Source organism: Phaethon aethereus (assembly GCF_964289735.1).
Source record: "Phaethon aethereus genome assembly, chromosome: 1".
Classification (NCBI taxonomy): Eukaryota; Metazoa; Chordata; class Aves; order Phaethontiformes; family Phaethontidae; genus Phaethon; species Phaethon aethereus.
The window spans coordinates 131,790,203-131,813,569 of NC_138575.1; the positions used below are offsets into that span (position 1 = coordinate 131,790,203).

Here is a 23,367-nt window from a genome sequence, read left to right on the forward strand (position 1 = left end):
AGGCTCATGCTTCCTTAGCTGCTGTTCGTTCTTCCAGTCAGTCCTACCTGGGTCACTTGTACGCAGTGCTCCTTCCAGCTGCGCCAGGGTAGCGGGCTCAGGTGGGTAAGCTGCTGAGCGTCACGTTTCATTTCCAGCTGGTGTTCATGGAGGTTGAAGGGCTTCCTCGGCAGTTCTTTCACTTGAGGTCTGCTTGACTTGGGGCCCATCCTACCTCTAGAACGGATTTTATTTTCTAAATAACGTGCTCCAGTTCAGTCAAAAGTCATGGCTGTCATGCAGGAATCTTGTCACAAAATTCTTTGGCCTTTTGCAAATATTAGACTAGTTTATATAATAGTTGTTCTAGTTTCATAATCTATGAATGTGTACATATATACCTCATTGTGCTTCTTGAGAAGACAATGAAAGCTGCTTTTCTTCTATTATGTCTTCAATTTGTAATTGCATCTTGAACTTAATCATTATTGACTTAATACTGGTGACAAGCAAAGTATACTTGATTGAAGATAAAGCCTAGAAAAAGGAACTGAGAATAAGGAAATTTGGAATCCTTGCAGACAGATTTTTTTTTTTTAAGTTATTGTTCTTACTAGGTTAGTTTGCCTTATTTTTAGTTTACATGCACCTCCCTGAGTCAGCAGAACTGTGGGAGAACAGGCTAGATTTTCTTTTGATGCATGTGTTGATATTGGAACTGTTTGTGAAACATTTACCTGGAGGCACCCACCAGTAACATTCAATTACAACTTAATTGCTCATAAATTTACCTGTTTGGGTCAAGGTTACCAGAGGTAATACATGAGACAACATGGTTTTCCTTTTTCACAATGTTGACTCCCTGAACCTCTAAGAGAAGACCTTGGTAGTCCTTAACATAGTCTTTCCACTTGCAAAGGGTATTCATACTTCAGAAACTCAACATGTATTTTTAGTTCCTTTTCAAGAGTTTTGACAGTGTTTTTCTCTTAAATGTTCCTTAAAACTGATCTTGGTGTTTCCTGCTTGTTTACCAGCATTAGGAGCAGGTTCCCAAAATAATCTTTCCTCATACGAGTAGATCTTTCCTACGTGATTTGGTCCAGTGAAATCAGTTATCTGTTTCAAATACTGCCTCTGAGATCAAAGGAGATTACAGCATCAGACCTCCCACAGAATTTGCCTGCCAGTTTAACTGTTCTATAAGCACAGTCCCAGCCTGCTCTACCAAGGCTTGCCTGTGTGGCTGTACTGGTTCAAGATCTGAAATTTTCTTAGACCTTTGTCGATGGCAAAATCTTAGATGACAATACAACTGTTCTCCCTACCAAGAAAACAAGGCTTTTGTCTATGCCATGTGGTGAGGGAGGTAGTGTAGCTGTGCAAAGCAAAAAAAAAAAAAAAAAAGAAAATAAAAGAGAAAGAGTAGCTCCTTCCATTAGCACGTTGCGTGCAATTACCCTGCCGGCAGAGTTATAGTGGCAGATGCACTATGGCATAGATGGGTCTACGTTTGCCCATTTAAACAAATATTTCTGTCTTCCTTTCTGCTGTGTAAAAAAACCCAACCCAACAACCCTGCAGAGAAAAGCAAACAATAACACAACTATTACAGGCTGTAAACAAAAGAGAGAGTGTGGAGGTGCTGTACTTTTGACCTATTATTTCAGTGGTATGACTCCTGTTCCTTTACAAATCACTGACCACTTTGCTTTTAACCCTTTGGAGACATAAGCTATGAATGTTTATCTGCTAAGCAGCAGCTAAATTAAATGGCTACAGTAGCCTAAGAGGCTATGAAAAGTGATAATAAAAAGGCAGCATCAAGATACAACTGAAAATAAGCTGCTTCTAGCTGTCATGTAGGGTTTCTTCATAAAGTTTCCTGACCACAGGACCAGCTCAGGGCTGCCTACCACACTGTACTCTGGGCTACTGCCTCATTAAACGTAGTCAGTGCTTACAAAGATGTTACTGGGTGCAAATGGAGCTGTGAGGCATTTGCTAGGAAGCCCCCCTTTACCTACCTTCCATCTTTTAATGTCCTGAAATTTATTGAGCATCATTCAGTTATTTTGCAAATTTGTAAGAACGCAAGCAAGACACTATTTAAACTTGTCATAGAATGAATGGCTTCTGATATGCAGGGGTTATTGGATATGGTGTTTTTGCATACGTTCATTTTTAGGAAGTGGATTTAATTATAATTGAATGCAGCGTCTTCATTCCCAGGCAATAGGACTTGCACTGCAAGAGTTTTTTAACAACTTCGGAAGTAAATATCACTAACGAATCCTAATATTACAATGACTTCTCCATTTATGACATGTGATAGGCTTTCTCTAGACACCACATTATTAATAATACAGTAATGATGTTTGGACAGCTTAAATGAAAGTAAGGTCTCCCTGCTGACACCAGGTGTAAGGTGCTTATGTCATCAAACATACTGCAAAGTGTAAGCACCATGTAAATAATTTTGTATTCTATGCCTATCTATTAAAGCTCTAGTAACTGGAAGAGTTATCAGTTTGAACACTGTATAGACCACCTTGCAGTTAACAGGGAAGGGCAACAAAAATAATCAGAGTTGTGGACCAGCTTCCATAGAAGGAACAAATAAATGAGGTAAAGTTCTTCATCCTGGAAAATGTGACCGAGGGAAGAAGAGAGATAGGCAGGGAATAGGTGGCTACGAATGAATTTACTGAAGCTTCCAGTACAAGAATATCAAATAATAGAAGGAGGAGGCAGGTGCTGAACAATAATTCATCACTGAACTCACGCTTAGGCTAAAGAGCACCCTGCTACAGGATGATGCAGGTCTCAGAAGTTTGCCTTCATCCAAAATACGAGGCTAATTTGATTTGCTTGACTAATCACAAAATGTAAATGCCTAGAAAATAATGAAGGCGCAGTTGAAGGGAAAAATGTGTCAGAGAAAGACAGAAGTACATTTGCACAAAGTCTTTGTCTAGCCGTCTGATTATTGGCAAAACTACAGCAAACTTCTAAAAGTACTGTAATGGATTAACCAAAATTAAAAAGCTGCTATAAATTACTTGCTTTCTCTCAAATCTAGTTATTCCTGACAAACAACTGGAAATAATATAAGTAATTATATACAAACTGAAAGAGGTTTGATAAATTATTTATAGTTTTTAGTAATTTCTTGAAATATTTTATCTTGTGCTAAAATACAGACCAAGTGGCCTCATCTTCTTTTGCTCATAAGATGTTTTTGTTAAGCTCAGCAACATTTTTTCTAGGCCAGATAAAACAAAATAATACGGATACTTATTGGGAAGCTATTGCTGTATTTCACTTGATCCGTCCGCATATGGTATTTATGCATTTCTCTATGTGGCTTTGATAGACTATTGCTGATTTTAATCTATTGTATTTAATGTATTTTCATATCCAATGACTGAGAGGTCACAGAGTAACGCGAATATTGATGAGTCTGGTTCTAAGCCCTTGGCCATAAAGTAAGCTTTAATGATGAGCATTTACAAGAGCTGGACCGATGGGAAGCTAATAGACCAAAAGAAAAATCTTGGTGCTGCAAAGGTGTTTACATGGACAAAAAGCACCACTGTGTTTGCCTAGGGGGGAAAAGAATATCTTGCAGCAAACCAGGTCTATTTTCTTCAAATAATCTCCAAGGAAACAGCCTCTGCCAAGCTAGGATCTGATTACCAGTTGCAGGCCTCGGACCATAGCCATTACTGTTTTAACATTTCTGCCTTCCTCTTTATCCCAGCGGGAACCAGGTTGTATGGGCTGCCGTGTAACTTGACCTTTGTTGGAGATAAAAAGACAGGTTAGCACACAGCGATCGCAAAGCCAGAAGCAAAAAGACAGTATTTAGAAAATAAGGGAAGGAGCATGGTATGATTATGTGTAATGTTCTACACTGTGCATTGTGGGTGGCTCAATGAACAGTGCCCGACCACAAAACCCAGACAAAAAATTGGACTTGGTCATAGTTTCTCCATTTTTAACCTGGTCTGTGCAGAGAAAAGGTGACCTTCATCACTAAGATATTGTTACCTCGGATGATTTCCTGCAACATCCGCGATTAAGAAAAAAAGGAAGGAAAAATAGGAGGAGAAAAAAGAAATCTACATAAAATTTTAGTGCTTTCAGTAAACAAAATGAATAGTAAATCAGCAGAAAGAGTTGGATATGAACCTTAGAGCTCACTTTAAGTCTTTGCTGCTATTTTACAACTGTCCTCTGAGCTTTCCATGCAACAAGCCAGTGAGCCCAGAGGTCAGCAGCAATCAGGCATGACATGTCTTAAAGTGTCTCAGGGATGCTAAAGAAAATAAATGCTCAGTGATTAAGTGTTCAGCATCCAAAAGATGGAAAAAAGTGTAAAGGGGAAGAGAGATTCTGCTATGACCAACCATAGGTACTCAAACTGGTAAGACAACTGTGCTTGGCACAAATGGTCACTGCCACATCAAACCAAGCCACAGCTTCAGGGCCATGAGATCCCAGCTAAACCATGGTGGAGGCAAAGTAAGCGATGTATTTCAGCTTGTCGCAACCACCACCTCATCTCACAAAAACAAAGCAACCCAAGACTCAGCTCATGGTAGTTTGCTGTTTCTATGATTTCATAAAGATTTCAAGCCCACAGCAGTAGAAGCGTGTTTTTTCATATCAGACCATGTGGCAGATAATAAATATCTGAGATTCTGATCGCTGATAACTTCCTACATAGGCATGGGCAGAAAATGTAATTTCTGTAATCAGGTTTCCTGACAGATAATGCCACATCATTCTTCACACATCCTCACTCTCTCTCTCATATCTTTAGGTTATAAGCACTTCAGAGCAAGTACCCTCGTGGTGGTCTGATCACAGAGCGTTGTAGTACTATTACAGTATGTGTCAGACCAGAGAAAGGAGTTGCAGCTCAGTTAGCTCTAGTTAGGTGGGACTTCTGCTTGCAGTCTTGGCTTTGTTTTGAATTGCTCCTCAAATTTCTGAGGAAGGTTCTGATTAAAAATGCAAGAAAACAACCTGTGGTCCCAGTCATCTGTACTGATGTCTTGTCAGTGGGGGGAGCTGATGCTTGTGAGGAGGTGGCCCATTTGTAGCTTTCTAAATCCCAATTAGTTTTTCCAGCTATTATTTATGCATAGCAGAATACATTTTGCATCATAGGCCTTTGGACTCATTGGAACCAAACCAAGGATTAAAGTGCTTGGGCCATCAAGCCTGACTTCAACCTCAGCAAATGGAAAAATTACGCACCTGCACCAACTTAAGAAATGCTTGAGTTTCTCAACAGAGACAAAAAATTAAGTTGCATGATGTATTTGTAAAGCTTTATTTTCCTCATAATTTTACCTTGTGTGAATTGTGTGTGCTCAGGGGTGACCAAAAAGCAAAAATCCCCAGGGAACAAACCAGCATTAAGCCTGGTTATAGTATCTTGCCACAGATAAATGGTTCTTTTTTAACCACTTGATGGAAGAAATAAATTGACTTACTTTGTGTTTTTTTCCCCTTCCAGACTCTGACAGCACCTGCTCCATTTGCAGACGAAACGAGCTGCCAGTGCCAAGCCCCCCATGAGAAGCTAACCATTGCACAAGCCCGCCTGGGAACACCAGGTATGTGCACAGAACAACGTCAGCAGGACCGTGGGTGCTCCCAAAGCACAGGCTTTCCCTTACAAACCTCTGTCCATGCTCACATGCTTGGAAGCGGAAAGGCCAGCTGGTATCTGGTGCTACCAGGCAGCAGGGAAGAAACCAGGGGCTAGAGGACCATTATCTTCTGCTAGAGAAAGAGCAAGAGAAAACGTTTCAACTTTGAGTTTGATGTTTTCATGGATGTCTGCACATTGGTCGGAAGGAAGGCTTGCCAGCCCACTCCAGACAGCCTTAAAGTTGTGTTGTGTAGCGGCTACCTCCTGGATTCTTTTCCTGTACTGCCTCTGCTGGAAAACAGCTTTCACTGATATTCTTGTTGATCACATCAGACCTTAAGTGGCCTTAAAGGCCATTTACCCTTTGAAAAGAAACTATGCCCAATTTTGGAACTCTTTATCTGGACAGTTTTTCCAGACCTACCTGTGTGATTGTGCTGGGGAAACAGGATGATTTCACACAAAGTCCCAAATACATACTTCACCCCATCTAAATTCCATGAGATTCTTTAAAAAAAGCCTTCATATACTTACTTTACGTATTTAAAATAAGCTTTTAAAATATGTACACTTTATAGAGGTAAGCCCCAGCTTCCCACACAGCTCTTCAAGGAACAATGTTGTCCCCATATTTCCGTGGACCCCTGGATGTCCTGACAGCAGAGTTATCTCTCCGCAGCACCGAAGCACAGGCCATGGAGGTTGGAGCTCTGTTGCTCTCATCTCTGCTGTCCTTTTGCTTGGAGGTGACTTCTCTGTGGCACAGCTGCCAGGTGTGTCATTCGGTAAACCAAGTTCTTTTTCCATCTGGATGCTGCTGCTCAGGATGCCGTTCAGAAAGCAAGAGTTGTAAGAGTGATAGCAGGAGGACGATGAGAAAAAGAAATTATAGGCTCATTAGAGAGAAGAGCTTGGGGGAAGGATGGAAAAAGGGAAGTGAAAGGTTTATGTGGAAGAGGTAAGCAATACATTTTTACAGCAGTAAGCTGTACAAAAAAGAAAGTCATAGACAAGAGGGGAGGAAAAGGGAGATGATAGGAAAAAATAAGGGACAAAATGAAAAAATCCAGAAGGCAGAACTGACTAGAAAGGCAGAGAGAAAAGAACAAGACATATGGTGGAACTCTGAATGAAGCAGGAAGATGACATTTTTGCTAAATTAGAATACAGGGATGATGGATGATAATAAATAAGCTAAGTTTGAGAGGAAACAGTAGAGAGTACAGAGAAGAACAAGTAATGAGCAGGATAAAACACTGTGAGTTCACCCACGGTGCATTTTGAACATCAGAACAGGGGTAAATCTCTGCAATCATCTGGTCTGGGAACAAAAACCTGTCCAGTAGAATTAAGTGCAACTTGGTTTGGGTCTGAAAAGTCACTATTGTGTTTCTTTCTCTGCAGTTGACAGACCTGTCAGAGTGTATGCAGATGGGATATTTGACCTCTTCCACTCCGGCCACGCTAGAGCTCTTATGCAAGCCAAAACTCTATTCCCAAATAGCTACTTATTAGTAGGAGGTAAGATCGGAGTTATTTATTGTGCTGGATTTTTGCTTCTGTGCTTCAGTATCAGAGAGCTATTGCCGTGCTTGCACCCCCAGCTGTTTATACACTATGACTTTGAATGCTACTTTCACTCTAGGGACTTTCTATAGGTGATTTGCCTTGAATTAAGTCTTACAATTGCATCAATTAAAGTAAAAGTCAAATTCTGCCCTCAGCAGCACAGGCACAATTCCCATTCTAGTTAAAGCAGGTGCCTGCATGACTGAGCTTAGAATAGCACCATATGAATAATTTACCTTCTTCAGTTATTGGCTCAAAATTGTTCGAAGATGGAGATGAGTGAATGAGATCAACCACTCATTTATTTCTGGCTGCTCAGTCCCTCCGCCAGCCAGAGCCCACGTCCCCGGGCTGCCGGGTCAGTACTGTGTCTGCAGGCCCAGCCTTCAGCATCAGCAGAGAAGCTGGATCCAGCCAGTTATCATTGGAGACCCAAATGTAGGTCATGGTTTGAACATAGTTTTCAGCTCACAAGTGTCCCCAGGCAGGTTACTTTCTGATCAGGTTTTTTTTTTCTGTGAATACCTTCTTTTTTTGCTGTGTGGCTGGCTACCAGCTGTTCAGCAGTTGGTGCGAGCCTGAGGAGTCACTGGAGGGCGTCTGTGTGAGCCCTGCTCTCCTCAGGCCCGACAAACATGCCTTTGGGGTTGAGATATGCCTCACACAAACATCTCGCAGCAGCCTTCAGCTGCTCAAATGCTTACAGCAGTGATGATAAAGTGAATGTGAATGCAACCTTCAGACACTTTATAAGATACTTTATTTTGTATCTTTGTCCCAAATCAGTTAAAAGGTGGGGAAAAAAATACCCAACATAGAGGAAAAGCAAAATCTCCATATAAACACAATCTTTGGTTTTACACTTAAGTTTATGAATTGTGCCAATTCCTGTGGAGCTTCCTGGGAGGGAAAGGAGACATCCCTTTGTTATAAAGGAAACATTTAGGACTCTCTTGTTTTCCTGTTGAGCCAGATAGATAGCTTGCAGAAGAAGCAAATGGAGGTGCAAGACCGTGAGGTTTAAAAAAAATGACAGTTATGTAGATTCTGTTGATGCTTTTAAAGGAGTGGGGGCTCTCCCAGACCAGGGAAGGAGCTCTGGGGCAAAAGCCTGGCTCCTTTAAAATTCATGGCATAGCTTCACTTTGCAGCCAGCACTCATCAGCACCTTTTCGCAGTAAGACACTGCATCTTAGCATATTTAAAAAATCGGCACTTTTCCACACCCACATACAATTTGTGCTGCAAAAGCACTGGTGTCATGTGTCTTTGTGGGCACCACAACCAACCCCTTTTATTTCTCATTGTGAAGATAATTATTTGGAGCTAAGGTTTTTTTAAAATAAATATTTATACCTTCCCAAATCAGTCATTAGAGCAGGATGACAGAACCAAAAGGAAATACAGAGGTATTGTGTTTGCACTGTACATGAACAAACAGTAATCAAAAAATGAAATCAAACCTTTCTACAGCAAAAATTACTATTTTTCCAATAATTTTAGTAGATCCTTTCTTCCAGGAGAGGATAGCTTTAAGATGACATAAAGGCTGTAAATAAATATAAATACAATCCCAGAAGGGATCTTTCTACTGAAAATGCATTGATCTCCATTAAATTTCTTGTCAGCAGGTATCAAGAATGACATAATAGGATAGAGTAGCATTTTGCTAGCTGAAATTCATACGTATATTATTATCTGGCTTTGAGTTTCGCACGAACTCCAGGGCTATCTAAGCCTTCCTCCATTTTTCCTACTTTAAAGGTCCTTAACGACCATCACAGCAAGAACATCCATTTTAGATCTCAAAAAAGACTGCCAGCGCCTTGCCTGATAGGTTGATGTTTTCAGATTAGAAAGAAGCAGCAGCTGTAGGGCTGCTCTCACACTTCCCTGCAGCCCTAATAACATTGCATTTGCCATTTGTCAAGTACACTTAGTATTTGTCCTAGTGTCACGGACAAGTGAGATCCAAAGGCACAGGTTTGACCTGTGGTGAAGGACAATCACTGTCAATCCAGCTATAAATGGGTATCACATTATTCCTTGTGGGGTGTCAAATGACTGTCGTAGCTATAATATTGGACAGAGTTACAGTTGTGGGGACAGACCACCATGTTTTACACAATGTTTAATATCAATACCTAACTTTTATAGTCCTCTGGTAACATGGGTGTTGCTTCATTTTATTTTAAAAGCAGTGTGACAAAGTATTGGTACATTCAGAGTTAAAGATGCAGGATTTCTGGACTTGCTCATTCCACTAGAGCATATGGCTTCTCCCAGTCCATTTGGTGGAGCTTCCTTCTGCAGTTTCCCATTTGAACATGGCATAAGCCTTACTTCTCTTTCTATGAAACCTGCTGAACTCAAAGCTAAACTCAGAGACAGATTCCTATAAAATCTGCCACGATTTGTTTTCCATCAGTGTTTATTTAGTGAGAAACTGTTCCCCTGTGATTTAGAACTTTGTTGGCAAATTCATCATTTAGAGTGTTGTTTACTTAAGAATAAAAAGCGGGAACAGGAGGCTCAGAGTTCTCCATCTCTGGAAACTCAACTGGACATGTCCCTGAGCAACCTGTGTAGCTGACCCTGCTCTGAGGAGGGCGGTTGGATTAGGTGATGTCCGGTGGTGTCTTCCTGCCTCGACCATTTTGTGTTACACGACATTTGCAAGCACTCTGTCATTGCTGACACTGCACTTTTTGATTGTTTTCAAAGCATTGTCCATCAGCCCTGAAATTTCACAGCCCGTGAAATACCCACTTATGGTGGGATTGAGTTACCTCAAAATGTGCATATAGTACCGCTTGAGACGTCCTGCAATATCTCACTTGGGCTCTGGCTGCAGCTCTAGAAGGGGAAGGATCTCTCAGAAGCCTATGGTTGTACCTGCCAACCCTGAGCAGAGCTCTCAGATGCCTGGAGCACCCCAAAATTAGCTAAGCTAATAACTAAGTGCTTAATGGAATTACCAGGAAATAGTCAACTGCTGGTTATGCTAATTCTACTGAGCGTGGAGCCATTTTGTTGATACTTCCATATTTTAGTTTGCAGTGATGATTTAACTCATAAATTCAAAGGCTTCACTGTGATGAATGAAACTGAGCGATATGAAGCCCTCAGACACTGTCGTTATGTGGATGAGGTCATCAGAGATGCACCCTGGACACTGACACCCGAGTTCCTTGAAAAACATAAGGTACATTTCTCTCCTTAACGCACCCTTCCCCTTTGTAGGCTGACAGTTGAGAATAAACTGCAAGTCTGTGAAATTCTATTAGCTGGAGCAAATTATTTAATTTAGTTAATTCCAGTCACTGCAATTAGGTACGTGGCATTGCTTGCCTCCATCTTTGTCAGAAAAAGTTACAGTTGTCTTGCCTTTTTTTCTCAATACATTGAGATGATTTCTGTAGTGGGATTTTTGAATGGCAAAAGAACACTGAAGAATTATTTACAAATACGAAAAGAATTTCAGGAAAGGAGATCATGAATCAGGAAAATTACCATGTAGTGACTAAAGTCCTGAATTAAAGGCATGTTTCTTATTAATGTCAAGAGGTGCAATAATTGGCCAGAAATACATAAAAATGTCATGTGTCCTCTAAAAGGCAGGACAGAATGTATTACATGCTATTGGCTGTCTTGCAATATATATAAATCTTAACAAAAGCATAATTAACTACGATATATTTTAGTGTCCACATCACTGGGTGACAAAAGGACAGCATGACAGGACTAGGTATACATGTATATACGCACAGCCTTAAGGAGGCAGAATCAATAACCCTGCCTCTGTAGTTTTGAAAGCCAACGCTTTGCCACTTGGCTTAGCTCTTCCAGTAGCAATAAAAGCAGGAATGGGTGTCTTAGGTTTTCTACAGAATATCACACAGAGCCAGCCAGAGCGATGTGTTAATGGCAGTGCTTCTGAAGACAAGCTTTCTGTTCTTTCGTAATTGATCGTACAACACAGCAGCTGTAGGCCTAAATCTAGTGCAATATTCTAGGTGATGGCTTTAGGATGAGAATGTCAAAAGCAAGTCAGCTGAAGTCAAGAAAAGAGATGATCCTCCACAATGACCCCCCACTGAACCAAAATTCAGTGATGGTGGCATATGATTCTTCTTCTGTTCACTGGCAGATTGACTTTGTAGCCCACGATGACATCCCGTACTCCTCCGCTGGCTCGGATGATGTATACAAACACATAAAGGAGGCAGGTAAGGGCAACTTCACATTTTTAGCACCTTCCTTTTCAGCCTCAGCTCAAATTCTTTTACTGCCTTTCGACCACAACTTCTGTGAGAGAAGCAGTAGAGATAATATAACATTCTTTTACGCCCCAACAGTAGGTACTGCTGACTTTAGCAGAAAGATTCACTTTGTAAAACCACGAAGAATGTCCTCGGCTGAATTCCTGCCGTAACCCCCAGGAAACCATTCAGATCTGTCACGAAAGAGTCCCATCTGGGTTTTTAAAACAATATTAGGGTGCTCGACTAAAAGCTTTGAATGAATGAAAATGAGTTTAGTTCCCACAGCAGCCCAGCCAACTTCAGTGGTTTGTTGATAACTGCAAACTGAGGACTCCTTGACACAGCCCAGTCCTGAATACAGGCAAGCACAGACAGCCTTCAGGAGTCATTAGGATCCACTTCTGCATTGCACCAAGGGTTCTTTTCACTACACTGGCAGAGGCTTTACACTGGTTTACACTGGTAGAACCAGAGTAATTCATTTGCCATGACTATTTAGCTCTTTGGTTGACTACCATTGAACATGAACAGGCGGAAGTCATCAGGAGTTAGTATTTCTTCAGTTCAAGGAAGCTGAATTAAATCTGAGGAGATAACATTAAGCCACTGTTTGCCAGTAGCAGCTATCCTAACACAGTGAACGGTGCGGGAGGAGGAACTGATTGTGCCTTTCTTCTGCTCCCTGGAGGTGCTGCTTTGAACACCGGTGAATCCATCCTCTTCCTGGTCTACATAAACATGTATACTGGAGGCTTAAAAAACTTCCAGAGCAAATCTGCCTCATGGGAATTTGTTGTGCAAAGTGACCTTCTCAAGCTATACAATGACAGCAGTAGACCAGGTATTGACCTGAGCTGAAAGAATGGGCATTTTATAGCAGCAGTTCTTGATCATTTTCCACTTGCAAACCTTGCTGTGGTGTCAGACTCCCAACTCTCCTTAGGGAACTGCTGTTCTACAGTTTCAGAGCCAGCACCAGCTTACTTCACTAAGTAATGGAACAAGGGTACCTCTGGTAAGGATGGGTCATGGAGGGACATACAGAATATGTGCTGGACAGGCAGCTATTTTGCTTTTCTTCTCTAAGGTGCTGAGTGCACAGGACAACATGACAGGAGCCTTTGGTGTCACTGCATCATTACCAGACTGAGCTGGAGAGTGCCCAAACCTGGCACATCCTTCACTGCTGCTGCTGGGCATGGGTGCAGTGTGCACGTGTCCTGACAAGAGGTTCAAACTTGGCAGAATAGATTATGGATTTACAGCTTATGGGGCTGGTGGTCTGTCCTGTGTCTATCACTGCAAGATGCTGGAGAAGTGACTTCAGTCTTGTATGGCTGAATTTTGTTACGTATAAACTAGGAATAATGTTACCTTACTTGAAGAGTTTTGAGATCTAGTGCTGTAACAGTTCTAATGCTCCAGAACAGTAATATTAATTAATTTCCCCTTTCTCCTAGGGGGCTTTGTTTTATATAGACCAATGCTGTGGATGCATTTGTGCATGTTCCTTAGTTCCAGTACTCCCATTTTCCTGCGTCAGGTTTTTGGGCAGCAGAGAAGCAGATGGGAACCGTGGATCTCCTTGTGTAGATTCCCATGGGCTCTCATTTCCCCACTCCCTTCAGTGGGTGGGAGAGCATATGGGCAACAGTGAGCTGGGTAACAGTGTGCTACACTGACTAAACCTCTGCACATCTGTGAGCAATTAGGTTGGAAAACATGAATCAGTCCAACACATGAAGCATATGAAAGCAATATCAGTGACATCAGGTAATGTGCTCATACATGGGTTTGTGCATCTACTTGAAAACAATTCCCCTTTTGGCTTAGCGAGGGTAGGGTTTGGATTTTGTTAATGTATTCTTATGGCTCCTATCTGTAAAGGCTTCTGGCTCAAAGTGGGTTTCACTGCCTCCAAAAATAGTTTCCTGAGTGACTGCTGCAAGCCTGTAAAGCACGATCAGGGAAACCTCTCTGCTTGTGATTAAAATAATCTGTTTTTAGCAGAGTATTAATTAGAGATCAGAACGAAAGAATATCACATAGCATTTAGTCACAAGAGGCTGCTAAGCTTCTTGATTCCTTCTCCAGGTCTTTTTCTAACCCAGTAAAATTAGCTGGCAGTGCCTGCCTACTTCAAGTGAACGTGTGAGGATTAATTTGCCAGTAGCTATAGCACCCTTTTAAGACAAAGCACTACTTTTTTTGCAAAACCATTTCCAGCCTAATCTCACAGCTCTCTCTTATCAGCAGCTTGATGTTGCAATTACATATAAGTGATAGTAGTAATTTTTTGTAGCCCTAAATAACTACTAAACCAAGGTGTGCTAGCACTGTGCTATTACTGCCTTTGTGACTTGCATTAACACTTCAAGTGATCCTGTCTTGATGAGGATCAATTAAAAAGCGATGTATACCTCAGCTGTGTTGAGGAAAATACAAGCAGTATTAATAATGCCAGTTTTCTGAGGGCCTGATCTCTCTGAGCAGGGAGAGTGGTTATGCAGCCACCGACATAGCCAAGGGGACATGAAACGGGGGCTATGGGCATTGACACCCTCAGTCCCCACAGAACATCCACATTTGTTCACAAGACCGTTACGCTTCACCTTCCTGTTACAAGCTACTGGCACGTCCAGGGTGTTTTCCAGTTACTGTAACACAGCTTTTACCTGCAGGCGCTTCCTGGCTTTGGCCAAAGCCAGAGGCTGGTCTGTTTTACTCAGCAGAATGAAGACCGTCAGATGGTGCAGCAGAGGGGTGGAGGGGAGAGTGGAAATACACAGGAGAGCAGCAAATGGCCTTTCGGTAGTGGGAGTGGAAGCCAACCCCCCAGCTCCTTTATCTAACATTAAATAAGGGCTACGCCTACGGAAAGAACTGCTGAGTGAATTCCCACAGCTGTGGGGTTTAGCCTTCCTGGCTCGGGAGCCCCTGCCAGGCTCGTAACTTCCACGAGTTGACGAGCTGACACTGTGAAGAGGGCAAGTTTCAGCCTTCCCGAAGGCTTGAGGGAAAACGAACAGTACACCAACCTAGCGCCTTCCCTAAGCTCCCACAGGAGCAACAGGAAAGAACTAGGAACAAGACAGGCAGAACTGCAAGTCTCTTACCTTTCGTCAGGCATTTCTGTGTTCATCCTCAGCTACCTGCCGCAGTGCCTGGTCCTGCCGTGCTTTCTCAGTGGGCTTTCTTTTCCCACTTTGCTCAGGAATGTTCATACCAACGCAGAGAACCGAAGGTATCTCCACATCGGATATCATCACAAGGATTGTCCGGGACTACGATGTGTATGCCCGGCGCAACCTCCAACGAGGATACACCGCCAAAGAGCTGAATGTTAGTTTTATAAATGTAAGTACACCAACCTGCATTTGCTTCTGAAACGCTCTCTCCTAGGACCCCACACATAAAGTTAAGAAAGGATATCTTCTTCCTGCTGCTTTTAAAATAGCTAGGAACAACTTAATTTAAAAGAAACTGGTAAGCTGAGGGTAGTTTTAACTGCTCCTATTAATTAGGAAAGCTGCTGCTCCCCTTCCTCCTTGAGCTGTGACTTAATGATACACTAGGAAGGAGCCCACCCCCCCACCGCAGGCTTCTCAGCTGCCCACCCAAGACACGATTTGTTTCCTTATTCCCATGGGGAGAAGGCAGCACAGAGTGCAAGGATTTTGATATCCAAACTTCCTCTACAACGTGACAGGATACAAACCAAAACAGAAACAGCTGAGCATCAGTGAGATTATGAGAGGAGGCTAAAACGGTTTTTAAAAGACAAGGAAGTCTGTTAGGCAGCTCATACACAAATGATGCTGAAGAGATGAGAAGCCACCACAGGCAGGGCAAGAGCTCCATTTGAAAGGACGGCTCAGAAAAATGTAGCAGCTCAAATTATTCAGCTTCCATGTGTAGAACTGCACCTTAACACATAACAGAAATGGAAGTTTACTTCCCTTCATTTCTGTTTCAAGCCTTAAGGCCTCAAGATAACCCACACTACTGAAATCTTTCCTGTGATTGGACTGGGTCACAGGAGTACTTCCCCCCTCCTTCCCTAGAGCTGGAAAACCCCCTTGTGAAAGACTGAATTGTGTCATTTTGTGAGGGTTTTGTTTACTTATTTCTTATTCTGAAGTCTGGCAGAGAAATCACAGATCACAGGGCATAAATATTTATTTTACTCTGCTTTTTTTTCAGTCTTCTACAAAATCTCTAAAAATCCTGCTTGTAAGTACTCCACCCAGAAGAATCACTACGGCAAATATCCGTTAAATTAAGGCAACTGGATGCCTTGAGGCATTCTCAAATTTATCCTTTAGAGGCTCTGAGGTTAAGATACTGTTGTTTCCCCAGTCTTAAGCCACTGGTGTATCCTGAAGTCCCTCCTGGCATTTGGTTATTTAGTTTATAGTAATTTAAATGAAGAAATACTAATTTGTACCAGAGGATGTTTGCATTTCAAAACTAAGAAAACTCCACGATTTCACCAAGACAGAAAAGTGCTGGTTTCCCCATTAAAGAAAGACTTGGTCACCTATTAGGTGCAAAGTGAATTCAGTTTCTTTGGACCGTGAGGATTTTGTTTGGCCTTGTGGCCTGCAAAGATGGTTCTTCTAGTAATTCATGAGCTAGTATAAAATCCACCTCAGCACAGTATTTGTTTTGAAAGTAAATTCAAGTGCCCATTAAATGAAGTTCACAGGAAATTAAAAGCCGACAGTGATCTGTTCTTCTACAGAGACCATTATACCTTCAAGGGCACAGTGTTAGTTATCTGTGTGTACTGACCGTCTGAGGAGCACTGAAGCATTTCAGGACAAAAGCCCTTTAACCCTGAAGTATTTTGGAAGCTTGGCCCAACAAGAGCTCCCTAACATGATCTTCTCTGTCCCTCTCTTTTTCTATGTGACTTGGCAATTAGGAGCTTGCCCTCTTTTCTGTCAAGTCTGCTGGCCACAAGCCACTGGCCTACGCACATCTTTCTGTTGCAGCCAGAAGCTCCTGTATTAGCCAGGCTTAGAGGTGAAGAGAGCTTCCTTCTGCTCTGCAGAAATCTGACCAAAGAGACAGTTTGGTCCAAGTTATTATCCAGGCTGGCAAGTCAGCAGTGGTCTGAATTTGCTAGGAAACCCAGGGAGATTTGCCTTTTGCTTAAATTTGAGCTGGTAATTTCTCACTTGTATCCTTCACAAGTTTCATATAATTTTGAAAGTGCTTTCAGTTTGAAAATATGGAAAGATTCATGTTGTGGATTAAACACGGTAATCACACAAGATAGTCTTTTCAATATGTACCTTCTGCACTTCATTCCACAAATGTTAAATTTGCATTTATAAAAATAATGTGGGAATAGTTAACTGAGGCCATATGTATTAGGATACATTAATGCAATTTTTTTCTTCACAACTGTCAGTGGCTAATTATTTCCAAGTGCCTATATATTAATCTCTGTCCACACTTTTAAAACAGGAGAAGAAATACCGCTTTCAAAACCAAGTGGACAAAATGAAAGAAAAAGTCAAGAATGTGGAGGAAAAATCAAAAGAATTTGTTTACAAGGTGGAAGAGAAGAGCCATGACCTCATTCAGAAATGGGAAGAAAAGTCCAGGGAATTTATTGGCAACTTTTTAGAGCTGTTTGGACCCGACGGAGCCTGGGTAGGTATTCTGCCATCCCAGGAAGGCTGAGTGGTTTTTATTAATCTTCTGTAATGCAGATCAAGAGCAGATTCTTTTGCTGCAGTCTTTGTTTTGAAAGCCAGCACAGTAGGATAATGCTAAACCCGCTTGCTGAATCCAGTAACGCATGCCAATACTGCAGCAGGAGAATTTGCTGCTTCTGGTTGTTGCTGGTTTGGGATAATTTCTGTCTTTTGTGAAGGTGCGATGCTGAATGTGATACTGCATTCAGTAGAGCGGCACGCAGCAACACACGAGCAAACAGGCTAATACAGTCTATTCTCCCCATTAGCACTAAATGAGACCACAGACATCAGGGAGGAATTACACACTGGAGCTGGTGAGGGAAACAGGGACACTAGAAAGTTTTTCAATAGTTCTCTTCATGCTCTGTACTCAGCAGTAGAAGATTACAATTTTCTAGCTTTAAAAACTACCGATTTAAAGTTCCAAGAAATGATGTTACATGTTATAGAATCATTTAGGTTGGGAAAGGCCTTTAAGATCATCAAGTCCAATGTCGAGTGGCCAGGCTCATCTGACTGCAGGGAAGGCTCAAGTGGAACTGAAACACTTTCAAAGCTCTCCTCAGTGCGTTGCTGGCTCCACAGCACCCATTTACCACAGGTCCCCAGGTGCCTTGGAAAGGCAGTTGAGAGTCTGTAAGAGCATCTTTCTAGGGAGAAACCCCAGGGTCTTAGTGCGTGACTTCGGTTTGAGCAGGTGAGTGGTGATTTCGTGACACTTCAGAGCCCCAAGGGAGTTCCCGGCCCCCATCTTTCAGTTCTGATAGCTTGCCAATCCTTGAGAAGCTTTGTTGTACTACTTCCCTTTGCTACCATCAAAACTAGTAGCAAAGCTTAATTTGAATGTAAAAGTTACCATTTGTTTGAACAGACCTTCTTAGACCTCCCCGTTGGGTGTCAGTCCTTTTCCAGCAAGTGCTCTGCAGAGCTGTGTTCTGGTGAAAGCCCCTCCAGTACAGGCATCATCTCGGACGTGCTGCTCTAGTCGCACGCTCTGAGCAAAGCTTTTGCTCGGTTTCAGGAAACGTGAGCAGGCACGGTGGAGAGCAGCAGAGAGCTCAGGGTGACCTGAGGGGAGCAGAGGAAGAGCTAGACAAATAATCCTGCAGACCAGCAGGATGCTTCAGAAGTACACTTTCAGACCATGGCTTGCAGACAGACAGGCAGCTCCCTCCTTACTTGAAAGCAAACCCTTTGCAAGAAGCTTGTGCAGGCTTTAACTACTCATGGATTACAGTTTGAGGCAAAATGTCAATAGAGGCAGCAAGACAGAAAAAACAGTTTAGGACTAACATGAAGCAGATACTATTGGAATATTTTTAAAGAGCCAACACACACGTAATATTCTCTCATGTCACTTATTAGTTCATACCCGAACAACTTCCCATCACGAAAAGCAGCTTCTGTTGAAAGGATCTCAGCAGAGTTTTTGTTTATAAACCCTCAGGAAGATTCACAGAGCCCTGGTGAATTAAGCAGCCCGTATCACAGCTGTGTCACAACTCCATGCCACCAAAGCACATAGTACCTGCTTCTTACTGGACTTATCTTTTCTCTGCCATGACTTGCTGTGTTGATTACCACTTGGTTGAGAATAGCCTAAAATTAGACTGTGAAGGCTTCAGAACAGAGGCTGCATCTTTATAATCTCCTTACAGCTACATCTGTCCCGTGCAAAGGCAGATGCTCTCTGAGTAACACTGGTCCCAGCCATATAAACAAATAGCTTTAGCAATTTGTTCATTGACAGTATCATTTTCCTTGGGGAGGGGAAGAGGGTAAACTCTTCTGATGAAAAGCCCAGGTTTACCTGCATCCACATGAAGGGTCCTTCTCTGAGTTTTCTCCATAGGGCTTGGCGAGTGTTCCCCATGTGGGCTGGTCCTGTGGCCATCGGTGCTGAATAAATGAAATCAATGCTAACAGAGCAGATGAAACCCACAGGAGGCGAGAGGAGTTTGGCTGTGCGGAGAGGGGAAAAGAATTTCAAAGCCTTGATCCCATTCCCTGTCCCTACCCACTCAGCACTGCACACTGATGGCATTTTTAAAAACCCTTTTCTGATAAAACATTTTATGAAATTCGATTAGAGAAAAGCTGCTCTGCAAAGGTATTTGGGGGTGGAGGTGGCCTCCTGTTTACTGAGTTAATGTCCCAACCACAGAGTAGGAAATCTGGTGCAGAGAGACCTTTGCTAAGAAGAAGAGCGAAATCTCCTTGCAGTGTTGTAGGAAAAGCATCAGTGACAGCGAGCTGAGAGGTGTTGCGGCTTTTTAAAAATCAGTTTGAGCCTTGCAACAGAAAAGACTTTTAAAATAATGATAACTTGCTATTAGTGTCAAAACTGTTATTAACGTTAATTTGCCTTATCACTGTTAGTTAGATGTTGCTTTTAATGTTCACATTAAAAGTACAGGAATTGTAACGGGCATGCTAGATTCCTAGATCAGTAATTTGCATGCCATTAATATGCTATTATTATTATTTCACAAATAATTATTGTAATATGTTTTATGCTAGCATCAATTTTCTAAACATAAGGGCCACATAACCCACAAAAAAGAATCCGTTTCTGAAAAAAGGTCAAAATGTCAGCTGTGAAACGTCAAGATGTCTGTAATTAATTGGCAATTTTGCCCACCTGTGCAATCCCTGGTATTTTTTCTGTGGGAGAGTCACAGAAGGGTCAGAAACACTGACAACATGGCATGAAACTTCTGTCCTGGCTTGAGAGAGGGCCACCACGCAGCCCGGCACAGAGGCCCTAATGGCAGAGACACCGCTCCACGGAAGCGGAAAGCAGTAGGGTTCATTCCACCTTCTCTCAGACACGTATGATCAGCTGCACATCAGGTCAGCGGAGAGAAGGCAAGCCTCATGGGGCAGGGTTTCCATGCTAACCTCCTTCTCGGAGGAGATAAGGTGTCCCTCCAAAGGCCCATTTCCCTCTACTCAGTGCACAGAGGGAGTCGGGGATGACCACACCGGGAAATGGCTGCATCACAGCAGACGTCTGCAGGGGCTCAGAGGAATATCACGGGGTTGTGGCTGGAACCCAGAGCCGGCGTTTAGGCCACACTGTGTGTCCGCAGCCTGGACCTGAGCACGGCCTTGAAAGAATCAGCAGCTCAAAAGCAGCAGTCCTCCGTAACGCCCAACTGGCACCTGTTTTGTAAAGCAAAGGAGTATCAACACGTAGGCAATAAAATTCAAATAGGCAAAATATATTTGCCCAGTAGCAAGTCCTTCAAAAGCAAAGCGTTATCTCCCTAAACTGGTTGGATGTACCTGAACTTGCTTGAGCCAAGGCTTTGAAAATGTTTTCCAACCTGTAGTAAGGGTCCAGAGCGCACCCAGCCTTGTCTAACCCTCCTGCACTTCAAGGGAGCCGTTAACACTTGTTCTACTTCTTCAGCACCCAACAGCCTGAGGATCACCCCGCCATTAGGAAGACCTTGCCTGTGAAGGGCATGACTTACTGACCCTGCTAGAGCACAGCTGGAGGGGAAGAGTTGTTCTGGAGGCAGCTGTGGTTTTAGCCAGCAACCTGGTGGCTAAAGCACTGATGCAGGAGGCAGTACAGACTGGCCAGGCACTTACCCCGCTGAAGGTGTGAATGCACCAGCTTGTTCAAGCAACAGGCCCTTTGCTGAAGCAGGGACCAGGCAGCAGGTGTCCTACAACCTGGCTGAGGGCCTTCGCAGGAAGGTGGGGTTCTCCTTTCCAACCCTGGCCCAAGGTACAGCCAAGTACCCCCTGCCACATGGGATACCAGCCAAGCTGGGACCTTTGATCTTCCCCAACACCAGTACCACAACATCATGAGCCATTGCAATGTCACTGAGCTTTCTGAAGTGGCTGGTAAGGCACCAGGGGCAGGAGGGAGTCAAAGTGTTTTGCTTGGCCAGGAAAAAGATATTTCATATCAAACAATTTTTTTGTTGTGGGTTATCTTCAGTGAGAGGATGAAACAGGCTAAGTTAAGCCAACAAAACCTCAATTTCTGTGATCTAAAGAGAAATTTTGCACTCCTACCACTGAACTTCAGCAGGCTCAGAGGCTTTGCCAGCCCTGGTGACATCCTCACGGCTCTCAGCAGCAGCAGCAGAAACCCTCCCCCACCCAAATGCTTCCTGGCAGCATTTATCAGGAACAACCACCATCTGCTAACTATTGAGATTTTAGGAAGTCTTGACTATTTTGGACCTAGCAGTAGTGCCTGAGCAGGTTATACGCTGCGGGTCTCTTTGCATGAGAGCATGGCTAAGTGTGGCTCCAGGCAGGAGCTGTTCTGTCATTCTGCACTGCAGCGACATCCAGGCTCGGCAACGGAGTTAAAGGCCAATGCGATAAGGATATAAATTGGGTGAGGGAGCTCACAGAGGAGCAGTTAAGTTTGGTATTTGCGCTCGATTGTTAACCTCCAGGTTTAGCAAACACCAGAAGCCTGATGGGAAAACCTAGCATTTGCCCCTCTGCTGGCAGGGAATACTGAGTTTCCAAGAGGGGGGAGTAAGAGCAAGACAGGCAGCCACAGGCCCCTTGGCTGGGAGGAAGGTCATCACAGAGCAGAGTTGCTGCAGGCAGAAGGGGAGGAGGAACAAAATGTAAACTCAAGCTGAGAAGGTCTGTGGACTACAGCTGCCCAAGCAGGCAAACCCAGAATACGTTCTGCAGAAGTATTTTAGACCTGAGCGGCAACTTAACTTTGTTGGGGCTGGCTCTTCCGTTCCAGCCGAGCATCGCCTGCGACTCGACCCCCAGTACTCCAGACAAGGATGAGAGTGCATGTTCCCCATCCCCAGGAGGGGCAGCGAGGCCCTCGCATTTGGCATTTTCCACGTGAAACCTGCAGCAGCCGTGCAGTACGCACTAGATCTCCTGTAACCCAGCCCGACAGCCTGCAAGGCTACATAGGCGCTGACAAGTAGCAGCGTTTGCCTTAGGGTAGCAGATGCTTGACTGAAAAGGTGGTCTCCTCCACCCCACCTGCTCTGGCAGGTCTCCACTCATCTTTACAAAGCAAAAATGACAATAAAGCTCAAAGCAGAACACAGAGCCTGTACGTGTTTCTCTTTTCAACAAACACATCTGAATTCTGACATTCCCACCCCCCCAACTTCAGGGTTTGGGTAGTGCATGCTCCAGGTAGATGGGGAAGTGGCTGCCAGTATTTGGCAGGCACCAGGCTCTCTCCCTCGGGAAGGGAAGGAGGAAAAAAAGGCTCGGCCAACCAGGAAGCTCAGCAGGAGACGGGTGGTCCATCCCAGCACACTAAAAGGGAACAAGGAGCATTTGGAGTTCAGGCAGAAAACTGACTTTTTGAGATGGAATGTGACCAGCTCATCCGAAACCAGCCAAAGGGAGTTCCTCCTAGCTGGCTTAAGACAATACACACAGTATTCTCATACTAGGGGTGTCCGACCTAAGAAAAAAAACCTTGTCATGTAAAAAACGGGTTATTACGAGCCAGCAGAAGAGGCAAAGGCTAAGTACAGGCCGTGCTTCAGAGCAGAAGTCTGTCCTCCGTCTCCTTGCTCTCTCCCAGGTGAGAGGCACAGGGCAGTGCAGCCCCTGCCTGCCCACAGACATACCTTCCCCTCTAAGCGTTACTCAAAGAGCATCTTTTCACTTTGCTTTTGCAGAAGCAGATGTTCCAGGAACGAAGCGGACGAATGCTCCAGGCCTTCTCTCCCCGGCAGAGCCCGAACAGCAGTCCTACGCGAGGCCGCTCTCCATCCCGTTCTCCATCTCCACCCTGGGTCTTCAATAAAGCCTCCCCTCCCTCTTCTCCAAAAGCTGCCTCTGCCTCCCTCAGCAGCATGAGCGAGGGAGACGAGGATGAAAAGTAAAGATATATTTTTTTAACCATGAGACAGAAGAACAAGCTATGAACTCAACCGCAGGATGGGGAGAAGCATGAGGAACATCGGGGTACCTCTGACAGCAGGGAACGTGCTCTGGGAGATGTTGAAAATGGACTGGAGCACAGCAAGGGAGATCTCAGGAAGAGCTTATCCCATCCCCACTCCCTTGCGGTGCCTGGAGGCCCGGCCAGCAGCGCTTGCCAGACATGGTACCGGGGGCTGACGGAAAGACATATGCCTTTGTGCAAGTTCCTGTCCACGTCTTGCTGCTCATGGCTGCTGCGGCCAGGCCGGGCCAGCGGGGAACT

General features: G+C 43.7%; 1 protein-coding gene across 1 annotated transcript in view; it reads left to right on the forward strand.

The window, feature by feature from the left end:
* Positions 1-23,044, forward strand: part of PCYT1B (phosphate cytidylyltransferase 1B, choline) — a gene marked incomplete at both ends in the record, with an annotated part of 29,888 nt that extends 6,844 nt beyond the window's left edge. The window contains 7 exons of the mRNA XM_082005230.1: positions 5,510-5,609; positions 7,052-7,168; positions 10,270-10,421; positions 11,367-11,445; positions 14,696-14,838; positions 16,957-17,145; positions 22,838-23,044. Coding sequence (XP_081861356.1) covers positions 5,510-5,609; positions 7,052-7,168; positions 10,270-10,421; positions 11,367-11,445; positions 14,696-14,838; positions 16,957-17,145; positions 22,838-23,044 — 987 coding nt within the window. The remainder of the gene's footprint in view (positions 1-5,509; positions 5,610-7,051; positions 7,169-10,269; positions 10,422-11,366; positions 11,446-14,695; positions 14,839-16,956; positions 17,146-22,837) is intronic.
* Positions 23,045-23,367: the final 323 nt, after the last annotated feature.